The following is an 11,962-nucleotide window of genomic DNA, read 5'->3' as shown; positions in this document are numbered from 1 at the left end:
AGGATCCAGTTGCAAGCTGACTGCCTCTCACAGGAAGCAGGCACACGTGAGCCTGCCGGGTGGTAGGAACAGCAACACTGCAGTTTGGTTAGTAACAGAGCTTTGTGGTTTCACCTCAAGACAGGCCTGAGCAATTCCTGGTTAATTGAAATTAATCTGAAGTTTGAAATTTACCCAAATCCCACAACCAATGTTTAAATTGGTAATTAGTCCACCCTGGGTGAGTTGTTCGCTCTCTCCAAGAACTACAGGAGGAATGGTGGGCAGGTTCTGAAGGCGCCCCGGGACCCTGTGCTAAAGAGACTGAAGATCCAGTCCGGAGAAAAAGACTGTATTGCCCTCACCTGGGGGAATCAATGCTGAGTTGCAGCTTGAAGGTCTTAGAGCTCATAGTGGGCGGTCAGATGGGGAGGTGCAGCAGAGATAAAAGGTGCTGAGTAATCTGAGCTGAAGTTCCAGCCCCCCTTTCCCCCCCCCCCCCAGAGTCTCCCAGCTGGGTGTACTTCCACCCCAGCCCCAGCCTCTGTGGGCCTCAGTTGTCTCACTTCTCCGAGGAGGTAATGGTTGCCCACACCATTCAATGATTTAACACTGATAAGGAGCCTATAGCCAGGCTTGAAACACTGCATCGTCTGAGAATTTCTACCAAAGAAGTCCTAAGAAGCAAGCCTTAAATCGGAACACATTCTTTATTTCCAATCCTGAAAATAACTTATACCAGATTTGCTAGCGGAAGCGGCATTTTCTGAGACCACATCTCCTTGGTCTCCTGTGTGGCCTGAGGCAGGATACAGTTGAGGGGATTAAATTAGGTCGGAGGCAGATCAGCCCTGAATTCCTATGCTACCTCAGTGATGCACTCGGGTTAAACTGTTTCTTCATCTAGAGCAGAGGTCAAGTTCCAGTTCACAAGCCACATCAGGTCCACGGTCTGTGCTGCTAAGTTGTACGGAAGCAAATGGCCACATCATTTGTTTTCCCATTAACTGCGGTCACTTTGCTGCTAGGAGCTTAGGGGAGGCACTCTCAGCAGAGCCAAGAGTGCTTCATGTTTGGAACACACCTGTGAAACCACTGGTCTCGCCTGCAAGCACAGTATAAAATCTGGTTTTGCTTTCCGGGGGGGGTGAGCAAAGATACTATTTAAGACAGAACCCGTATCTGAACTCTGTGAGGAGTAACTATTAACATTACACTGAGACGCAAACCTAAATCTTGGTTTGGTTTTGTTTAGCTCTCTTTGCTTGCTTACTTCTGGGCCTTTCTGTCCCAGAGCAAAATATGAGCTTGACTTCCTCTAACTTGGATTAAACTAATCTGCCACCCACTGCACCTGTCCATTGAGGCCATTTCTATGGCTCCATTCATCCAAAAGACCAGGGTTTATGTCCTATTGTTTGAAAACATTTGCTTTGCATTTCAATGACTTTACCGTAAGCAGGTAAGCATGCAGTAAGCTCAAGGATTCTGGCACAGATTTGTTCGCAATTTTTAATTTTTTTATTTAGAAATAATAAAATAAGACATAATATATAAAAATATGTACAATCCATGGTTTGTGCAGTACAATAGGAAGACTTTCAGGTACAAAAAAGACGTCGAACGGGAAAAGAACCAGCGCGATTGTCAAGACCAGGATTGTTGCACTGGCCAGACCCAGAGCTCCAAGAGAGCTCAGAAGGAGACTCTACGTGGAAGGGAGAGGACACTTTGCAACACTTTTTTTCGCTTTAACATTATTAGACACAGAGTGAAAAAGAGCTCACTGGACTTCTCAAAACAAGCTTTCTGCCTTCACGGAGAGGCTTATGATAAAATACAAACTGACATTGATTATTTGAAAGGGTAACATATTTGGGGAACAGAGTTCAAATAAACATCCAAGTTTGGGAGAGGAGATGATCGGGAAGAAAGATAGTGAAGGGAGAAATAATGCAGTCATAGAATTAAAAAAAAAAAGTCAAACAAACTTTCACCAGGAATTTGGAAATAACTACAGTGCTATAGTGACATCCTTAAATGTCTGATTCAAGTATATGCTTAGCGGGATAGAAAACTATTCCTTTCTCAATAATCAAAATAGAATTCACTTTGTCTACCTTTTATTTAAAAATAGGATAATGGGGTATCTTTGCCTCCTCCCAAAAATAGACTGCCTATCCAGAGATGGGCAAGAATTCTTTAAAAGGAAATAATTCCACAGTAAATTCAGTGGGATATGCTTGCAACAGAGAAGCATCACGTATCTGGGAATCAACCCCAGGAACTTTGGAGATGAGTCTCTCCATCTGTATTCTGATGACGTGTGCATGAATTAAGGAGACCCTGTCATAGGGCAAACGTTCTGAAGGTAAAATGCAGCAAAAAAAAAAAAAAAAATGTGCATTATCTGTGTCTTGGCTCTTGACAAAACAACAAAAAAAATTGCCATTTAAAGCTTGTAACTGTTAAAATACTAATAGCTAGAAAAAAGCTTTCAAATGAACAGTCCATGCTGAAATAAATAACAGAAGAACAATACAATACGAACCTTATAAGGCTGGTAAATATGTGCTAAAACCATGCTAACCGGTAGCATATAGGTACTAGCTCTCAGAAATTGCTGCACTGAAATTAGACTTTCTATGGCAATTTTTTTTTCCTTTACAGTCTTCTATTTACATTTGGCTTTAAATATGAAAATATCTGATAAACTTTATAAAATGTACACTTTAAAAACATAGCTTCTGCAAAATTTTCTTGAAAAAAAAAAAACAAACCTGTGCACCAGAAATTTTAATTATTTTCCACTTTTTCAGAAAGTTGAAAATTTTCCCTCCCTCATTTCTGCCTCTGCACCCCAGCCCCTTTCAAATATCTCAAGTTTTTTTGAGTGGTAGTGAGGTGTCTTTGGGAGGAGACTTCCCTACGGTCACCCCCCCCCCCATCTCCATCGCTTCTTCATTTAATTTTCCTATCACTGAATACTCTTTGGTTTAATTATTTTCCTTTGCAAAATATCGAAATAGCAGCAGCTGAAGCCCTCAACACCCTCTCCCTGTCAACGGCAAATTGTCGCCTGCCTTGGCTGTCAATTCTCTGATCCACTCCATCCCAATTCCTCTGACTCTTGAAACAAGTTCCTAAAACTGCCTTAAGATGTAGAATTTAAAATATCACCCCTCTGCCTGGCATCTCGGTTTCCCATGAAAATCTCCCCAGAGTTTTCAGACCCATCAACTTTGAAGGCTGAGAACAGGAACTGTCAGATCATTGCAGGAACCACATTCAGTATGGCTGTTCAAGAACCAGAGACCGTCACAAACATCAGGTTACAAAAATACATGATTCTAGAACAAGCTGTTTTTTAATGGCATACAGGGATATAATACCATAAAAGCGTTGATTTTGAGACTCCAATTAAAAGGAAAAGACACTAGCCCCAGAATTCACAAATAGGGAACCTTAAACCCTTATTTAAAAAGTTCCTTTATTGAGCTAAAGCAAACCAAAAAAAAAAAAAAAATGTTTCTAGCAAGTCAGGTGGCCAGGCAGAAGAGGTTTCCGGAAAACATGTTCTTAGCAACCTGCACCAGGTAGGGTGAGAAGGACCAGCTAGGGTTCAATCACCAGTGTGCAAACAGAAGGGGAAGTATCCCTTTCCCACCATGCTCCCCTTTCCCACACCTGTCATTGTGTTCTGTTTTCCCAGTTCTCCTTGAACCTAAAATACTGAGACAGTTTCACTCCTGCCTTCTACTATTAAAAACATGACTTGTCTTTCCCTCCTGAATACTTGAGCTGATCAGGTGCCACAGCAGTGACTTGTCCCTTCCCCACTTTGGCATCGGCAAGCCCCTCAGACACACTTGCAAGTCTCACTCCAAGACAGACCGATCAGTGCAAAAAGCCACAAGGCCAGAGCAACAGCTCTTCTAAGGTGAAGTCAAGCTGGAAAGTGATCTGATTGGCAGGTCCCAGCATCTAACATCTAAGCCTGTTTATCACTCTTGCTGGATGGCTCCGTTTTTTGAGTGCCGACTAAATACCCAGGTCTTATCTTTAGGACTTTAGGAATACATTCTGGAATGTGCAAAAAAAAAAAAAAAAAGAAAGAAAGAAAGAAAGAAAAAGAGGGGTGTGTCTTAAAGAACACCACCCTCTCTCAATGTATGCTTCAGCCTAGCCACCATGACCTAGCAAAAAATGATGTTTACGATTGTGGTTGTGTATGCAAGTGAGACTTCCTATTTCTTCGTCTAGAACACAAAAGTTACACGACAGAACAAAATTTTAAAAACACTACACTCACTAGACTGTGTGCCTGATGTTGTATTTTCTGAATAAGGTGCAAGAGGAGAGAGTAGTTCAAGGTCACACTGAGGTTACTGTCTCTTGATTTCAAGGCAGCCCTGTAGGGCCTTCCTTCCTTTGTAGTGTTAGCTCCACTGTGCAAAAATGTGCATTATCTTTGGTATTTGTTTGTAGGTAGTCTAACTCAAAATTTGAGATAACCCATTAACATCATGGAGGGGGGGTGGGGTAAAACCAATAACAACAAGCCAGAGGCTACCATTTGGCTAGAGTTACATAATGCCCTTATGTAACCGAAGAGAGAGAAAATCAATTCTAGCAAAGGAATCACTGGCCTCTCGTTTTGGCAGCTAATAGCCAAATACTTGCCACTTTGCAGCGCGTATCATGAGCTTTCAACGAAGTTCAACACTGACTTTTAAATTACACGAAAGAAAAACTACACTGCAACAAAAATACAATCTGTGTTCATGTAGTTAGCAGCTTTTCAAAAATTAAGGCAGAGTCTTGCCTTTGTTATGCCATTAAAAACATTCTTGTTCCCTAAAGAGAAGCATTCTGGAGAAGTGAAATACCCCACCAAGGCTTGCCTGCAAGTTCAAGTTTTGTAAAAACACAAAACGAGACATGAAAAAAAACCATAACTTATTCTACAACATCTATGTGCCATCAGGTCACGGGGAGGCGTGTGGAGGGCTTTCCTTCGAGCCTACAGTCTTTGACACCACAGTGCCAGCCGCGGGGCCTCACCGTCCCTTGCCTCGACCCACCTCTTCACCAGTACCGTCGTCTGAATAACTGTTCTGGGCCTTTGACCAACAGACTGTGTTGAAAGTAAATATTCCAGAGGAGGAATCAGCCAGTCATATCTCCGACTCTCGCCGTAAGGGCCTGGGTTCTAGAGGCACACTTGCCTGGTTGTGAAGGTCTATATCGGGAGGTGTGTCCGTACTGGTGCTTTCTGGAACCCCGTTTTCACTGTCATCTTCCTCTTTGCTAGTGAGAGCGACTTCATTTTCATAGCAAAATGAATTTGCATTAGAGAGGATATATTTCTTCTCTGCTAAGTCTCTGGCACTGCAGAGAGGGGTATTGGGGACTTCATAGGTCTTGTGGAACCTGGAATAGTCCACTTTGTAGTAGTGCTTCTCCTCGAAGAGCACAGGCTCGTAGCGGTGGCCCCAGAGGATTTCATTCGCCAGGTAGGAGCTACGACACTGGGTGGTCATGGCGGTTGCTTCCACCATGCCTTCCAGTATCACGACGATTTCAAAGTCTGCATTGTCGATGTCCTGTTTACTCAAGTCATACAAAGGACTGTCCTCATCTATTTCATGGACGATGGTGATGGGGGAGACCAGAAAGATCCGGTCAATCCCACTGTCAAAGCCAACGTTGATATCTATCTGGTCCAAGGGGATGTATTCCCCTTCAGAGGTGATTCTGGATTTGAGGAGCTGGGCTCGGACGTGAGCTTCCACCAAGTGGCTCTTCCGGAGGTTGCCCACTCGCCACATCAGGCACAGCTTGCCATCTCTCATGGCGATGACGGCGTTGTGACTGAAGACAAGAGTCTCATTTCTCTTCTTGGGCTTGGCCATCTTGGCCATGACGGCGCCGATGATGAAGGCGTCGATGATGCAGCCCACGATAGACTGGAACACCACCATGAACACGGCGATGGGGCACTCGTCCGTGACACACCTGAAGCCATAGCCGATGGTGGTCTGGGTCTCAATGGAGAAAAGGAAGGCGGCCGTGAAGCTGTTGACCTCAGACACGCAGGCTTTGCTGTCTTTTGATGCATCCAGATCCCCATGGAGCAGAGCTATCAACCAAAACACACAACCAAAAAACAGCCAGGAGAGCACAAAGGCCAGGCAGAAGATGACCAGCATCCACCGCCAGCGGATGTCCACGCAGGTGGTGAAAATATCGGCCAGGTACCGCTGTCCCTTCTCGCCCACGTTGATGAACTGCACGTTGCAGTGGCCATCTTTCTTGACAAAGCGGCTCCTGCACTGCTGGCGAGTGTGGACTTGACTTTTGCCATTGCCAAAGCCATTTGCCACCGCCATGGTGGCCAGCTTCATGCCGTCTTCTTCTGAAGACACGATGCTGTAGCGGTTGGTTCGCACGCTGCCCATTGCTTCTGCTGTGGACGCCAGTGCTGCTTCTGCTTTGTAAAACAGTCTGAGTTTTTGCAAAACCCTTTGGAGAAACAGTTTTGAATGTTCAGTGAGGACACACACCAAAAAAAATGAGGAGAGATGGGGGTCTCCAGGAGCCTTGATGTTCTAGCAAGGTCTGCCTATGACATGCAGAGTTAGCTCAGTAACTCGGCTGACATCCAGAGAACATGTCCTGCAAGAAAAGAAAGTTTACTCATTACAAAGGAGCTCATTGGTCAAGGGTTCTGCTCTCTCGGGCATTGTTTCCTAGTAAGATGCAGAGTCAGATATAAAAATGCATGGAATGAGAGCATTTTACTTCTCGAGACCTGAAACAGTATTTCTGAGTTTTATATAAAGCATGGTATCATTGAACACAGACGACTTGGTTGTCTGTGCCAGTCTTTCAACCAAAAGTTCAGGTCCCGTTTTCCCTGTTTTTGGCCAGCAATCTAGAACATTCTGCTTTACAGGTCTAGGTCTTCCTTTTTTTTTTTTTTTTTTTCTTTTTTCTTATTCTCTTCATGTTATCTTCCCTACTTGTCAGGTCCCCACATTATCAAGCAGAAGAAAGATTTTGTAACTCCAGCCTTGGGTAGGAAGCATCAAGAACTCAGACCTGTGCAGAGAAGGACCCGTGTGTGAACATCACAGTCCTGAGCTGCAGGTGCATTATGGGAGACTATTAAGCATTCTTGATAACATGGGTGAAATCAGAAGGCACAGGCTCTTTTGTTTGAATGACTAAACTGAGCAGACAGCCCTTAACATTTTCTGAAATGGATCCCAGTATCTGGAGACAGTTTGGGCTGGCTCCATCCCTTCACACACACGGTAAGCAGCCGCTCTGCAGAAATGGCCGATAACATCTCTGTTAGCACAAGTGATTCTGACTTGAAGATGCAGGTTTGCTCTGGGGGGTAGAGACTCCGTTGCCTAGCAATGAGTCCTGAAATTCTCCGGAGATGGGATTGCCATGTGTAATGACAGGCTAGGAAGTAAGCACCTTTGTGCCAAAGGACCAGGTCTTTAGTGGATTGAGATAAGGCAGGAACTCATTTTATGTGAGGCTAATTCTGTGTTTTCCCAAACAGAGACAACTTTGTAGAGACAGATAGTAAATGTCTGTCCACTTACTTTCACTTCCAGGGCTATTGTTTGCTATATGTTCCTATGGAGAAGGCACTCACCTTAACTTAATGTGAACAAATAATCCTTTCCAGCTTTCTCCTTTTGCTTCATTCTTCCCTCGGTAAAAACTATTTTAACTTTCCATCTTTGTGCCAAAGAAACTATCTTTTTCCTTAAATAACCAACAGTAATTTAAGAGAAAGGTGTGTTCTTTACCAAAGAGATGCCAACAGAACTAATCTAGCACAGACCAAATAGGTAAAAGTGACCCCCAACTTTTCAAACAATCCAATAGGGCTCCAGTATTCACTTTCTCCCCCAATCTCAACAACATTAAGATTAAGCAGGGAACAGAACCTAGTGCAGGCAAACCAAGAGTCAACAATAAAGCAACCCATGTATCTTATTTTTGTGCAACCTCTTAGAGAGTGGCAAGGTGCATTGTCTTGGAAAATGCCTTGCTAGTCTTTTCACTTCTCCTTCTTTATCCAAGTTATTATGCAAGAATGTGCCCCAACACATTTTTCCTGAGATTAGTCATCTGTGAAAATTGCAATGTGTGTTACATTTTGGCAGCTTTTTGACACCTAAATGATGCCCGAATTGAAAGTGCCTTTGAATTACTTTATGAAAAGTAGTTACTGTGCCTTCCCAGTCTTCCACCTGCTTCAATGTTTTGTCTGCTTCCCCGGGAAGTCTGTACTTGGACATATGAAGCAGGACTCCTGTTCCACAGGGTTCTAGATTCTGGACATGGAAATCATTCTTTTAACAGTGATTTCAGCTTAGTTGACTCATCTGAAATTGCCATGCATTTCTGCACAAAAAGAGAGAGTGGTAACAGCACAGAACTAAATACAGGTATACTTTCCAAAACAGGAAGGTGAGCTGCATTTAAGCAGTGCTTGACTTCAGAATCTTCTATGCTGACACCAAGAAACTCTTTTTTCATGAATCAAAACAATCCTTCCATCTGAGTTACCGTTAGAACCACGAGTAGACAGTCTCAAATTTCTTCTGACTTATTTCTGCACTCTTTCCAGATGAAAGCATAACCACCACATGAAATTTAAAGACAGAATTACGACTTTCCACAAAGCTTGACCCCGAGACATTAGTATGAATTCCACAAAACATGCACTAGAAGCTTCCTATGAGTAGCGTCTGCGTATCGAGCCTTGCAGATCGTCTGCATGGAGCAAGAGATCCAGTCTAATTTTCATTGCTAATGACAAAATTTGCTCCACATGTACATTATCATATAGCTATTTGACCATTTCAGCCTGCAAAAAGGGAAACTATTTTTTTTTTTGGTGAAATGGAAATTTTCATCATCTCAAATAGAACTGTACACACACATTGTGTTTAGACTTCTGTGAGCTGATTACACAGCAGAAATTTAGAATGTGTCAAGGTTTGTAAGGATAATTCTCTCAATATCTCATTATCAAGAATGCTTTCCTGTTAACCTGCCCACAGGCCTAGCTGGCATCAGGCTAGCAGAAAACACTCTCACCTGCTCTTCTCACACCGAAATTAAAGAGTATGTGGGAGAAACTTTCATTAAGAATGAGGCTTTCACACAACTTTATTTTAGGCTAATATTCACAATATTTTTTTGAGAAGTATTGGATCAAATGTTTCAGTGATTCAGCTTCTTGATGGCTACAATCTGAAGATTTTGAGATTTGATTTCAAGGCTAGCACGTAAACTCCCCTTGCAGCCAAAATATATAAAGGTCTGATGTAAATTTATTAGACACCAACAATCATCTTACCCAGGCTGAAACCAATGATGCAAAAAGTATTTCTGGGAAATTGAGAGGCTACATGTGGTGTTGTTCATGTTAATTCTATTTATAGGCTGAGCCAAAATTAAGCATAAGCAATGGGAAAAAAAAATGGTTCAGGGCTTCAACTGTAGGTAGATGTTGAAGGAAAGCAAGTTATAGTTTAAAACAGGGTCAAACAACGACATGCTATGTAATGAGGACATCAAATTTGTCTTTATCATAAAGGAAAGATGCCTGGCATGGGCCCTTCAAAACCAGAAAGAGGTAACTGTGAAGGCTATATGGGAGTAAAATGTGGCCCATCATATTGCGCATGGCGCATGATGAATAAGGAAATTTCTACCTAAGGATAGGACATAAAGACAGTGCAAAAAATTGTGCCGGGCAGAGGGATGCTTGCTAATGAGTGTTCGGAGCAGTTATTCCCCAGCTGACGCCATACAGACCAGCACCAGTGAGCTCTGGGCACATGTTGCTATGTGAGCCCAACTCCTAGCAAAGCAACCTCTTGGAAGCTCAGTAAACAAGGAGGGGGGAGGGGAGGTCAGGGAGGGAGGGGGGCGCCCTTTGATCTACCTGGATGTGGGTTCTATTGATATAACATTTATAGCCATGCAGGTAAGCACTGCTCACATTTGCAAATGCTGAAAAAAATATGCATCTGCTAAACAAAAAGAAACACAGGCAACTTGAAACAGTAGGTCTGTTCAGGTAGAGAAGTGGTCAATCTTTCCTGCTTCTCAAAAGTCATATGAGGACTCATACATAGCTAACTGGAGATTCCACAACTGTAGACTCTGAAGGAAGCAGACATACTGTGTGCTTAAAAAAAAAAAAAAAAGCCAAATTCACAAGAGATTAGTGCAAACATTCTATGGATACTAATAACATAAGAAAAAGTGCCAAGAGAATGTGGAGGGAGGGGCTGGAAGCCAAGTGAAATGACCTTGACACCAGCTGTCACCCCTTCACCTCACTCCTGAGCTTGGAGTTTGGGATGATGGCAAATATAGGAAAGACATTTTAGGCTAGGCGGCAAACAGGTAACATGCAGCAGGAAATCTGACAGCTAGAGATTATGCATGTGAAAAGGAAACATGATGCATTTTCTGCACACCCAGAACAGGCTTGAGCTGATGCCTTACTTCCTAACAGGTAAATTCAGAGTTTATGAAAATGGCCGGGATTCACAGGCTCACCCTAGTTACCATCCTACTGATAAGCGTACCCGAACAGGCATAAACTGCCGTTTCATATCTCTTTTTCTTAATAGCCATGATGAGTCTATGTTATGATGCAATCTTTTTTTGCAGAATCAAGTCGTTTTTTACCGCTGCGCTTCCCTAAAACCACGCTGTCTTTAATTCAGGCAGGAATACTTCGTAATAATTATTACGACGAATAACAAGTTGTTGAAGGGAGAGTGACATCTGATATGAAAGTTTTGCGGTCTGCGGACTCCAATCCAATTCGGACTCCCCCTCTCTCTTCCCCCAGCAAGGCAACTTTCAGACGCTCGGTTTGCAATTCAAAGCTATACTTGAAGCAATGACAAAAGAAGAAGAAAAGACGCCAGGGATCCGACTGGTCCGAGTCCCGACGTTTGCCAAGGCTGAACACCAGTCTTCCAGACGCACTTTCCCTCCCGCGCCTCCCTCCCCCCAACATTGCCCTCCCCCTCCCCCCTTTAAAGGGAGAATCGAAGGCGGGCTCCCTCACCCTCTAAACTAGTATCTCGCTACAGCTGGTGCATTGGAAGTTATGAGCACAAACAGATGCTGCAGAGAAATCTGTTTCTATTGCTCAACTGTTCCAAGCATGTCTCAGTATTTTTAGCTCTGGGGATGTTCTTGCGCGCACACAAACTATAGGCAAGATCTGGGACTCCCGAGCGCGGGTGAGCGCTACAGCGGCGTGACAGCTGGGCCCCTCTGCAGCGGCGGGGCTGGGTCCGCGCCGGGACCGCAACCCGCGTCCACTCCCCAGGAAACAGGCAGCGAGAGCAAAGGAGAGGAGAAAACACACAACAGCCCTTACCTGTTGCTGGCGCGGTCGCCTGCGGGCATGGAGTGGAAGTAGGGGGGACAGAGGCAGGTAAGATCCAGTGGTTTGTGAAAGCGAGTGAACCACGGCGAAGCAGAATTCCCAAGACCCAGCAGGCGGACGCCGGGGAAGGCTGCGCGCCGGCCAGGGCTCCAGTGCGCTCTGCGCTATCCTGGGCTCTTTTGAGGCGGTCCACGAGCCACCGGCCCGCCTGGCCCCGCCCCCGGCCGCCTGGCCCCGCCCACCGCCGCCCTGGGCGTGGCCAAGCTCCCGCTGGGTGTCTGCCCCTGCCTAGCCTCCCGGTCCTAAACACAGTTGACCTCCGGCCAAATGTTTTAATCTACATATTGGGAATAAATAAGTAAACTCATTCAACTGTTATCTGAGCCACTTGTTTTTTCGGGACTTGGACGTCTGCCGTAAATCATGGCATTTGATGTGGAGATAGCAAAAACCGGGGAGCCTCCATTCTAGGGTCACTTGGAATAGTCTTCCTGCCGGCATTGACAACGATGCAGGTTTTTTTTTTTT

The 11,962-nt window shown here is 44.3% G+C and overlaps 1 protein-coding gene across 1 annotated transcript; it reads right to left on the bottom strand.

The window, feature by feature from the left end:
* Positions 1–4,143: 4,143 nt before the first annotated feature.
* KCNJ2 (potassium channel, inwardly rectifying subfamily J, member 2) lies at positions 4,144–11,561 on the bottom strand. Its single transcript, XM_004693464.2, has 2 exons — positions 11,426–11,561; positions 4,144–6,657 (listed from the first exon to the last, which is right to left on the bottom strand). Exon 2 carries the CDS (start codon positions 6,438–6,440, stop codon positions 5,157–5,159), a length of 1,284 nt encoding a protein of 427 aa, XP_004693521.1. The 5' UTR covers positions 6,441–6,657; positions 11,426–11,561; the 3' UTR covers positions 4,144–5,156.
* Positions 11,562–11,962: the final 401 nt, after the last annotated feature.

The sequence above is a fragment of the Condylura cristata genome, unplaced genomic scaffold (assembly GCF_000260355.1).
Source record: "Condylura cristata isolate star-nosed mole 26May11 unplaced genomic scaffold, ConCri1.0 scaffold00038, whole genome shotgun sequence".
Classification (NCBI taxonomy): domain Eukaryota; kingdom Metazoa; phylum Chordata; class Mammalia; order Eulipotyphla; family Talpidae; genus Condylura; species Condylura cristata.
The sequence above is the reverse complement of the archived record's forward strand: the minus strand, read 5'-3'. Positions and strand labels throughout refer to the sequence as shown.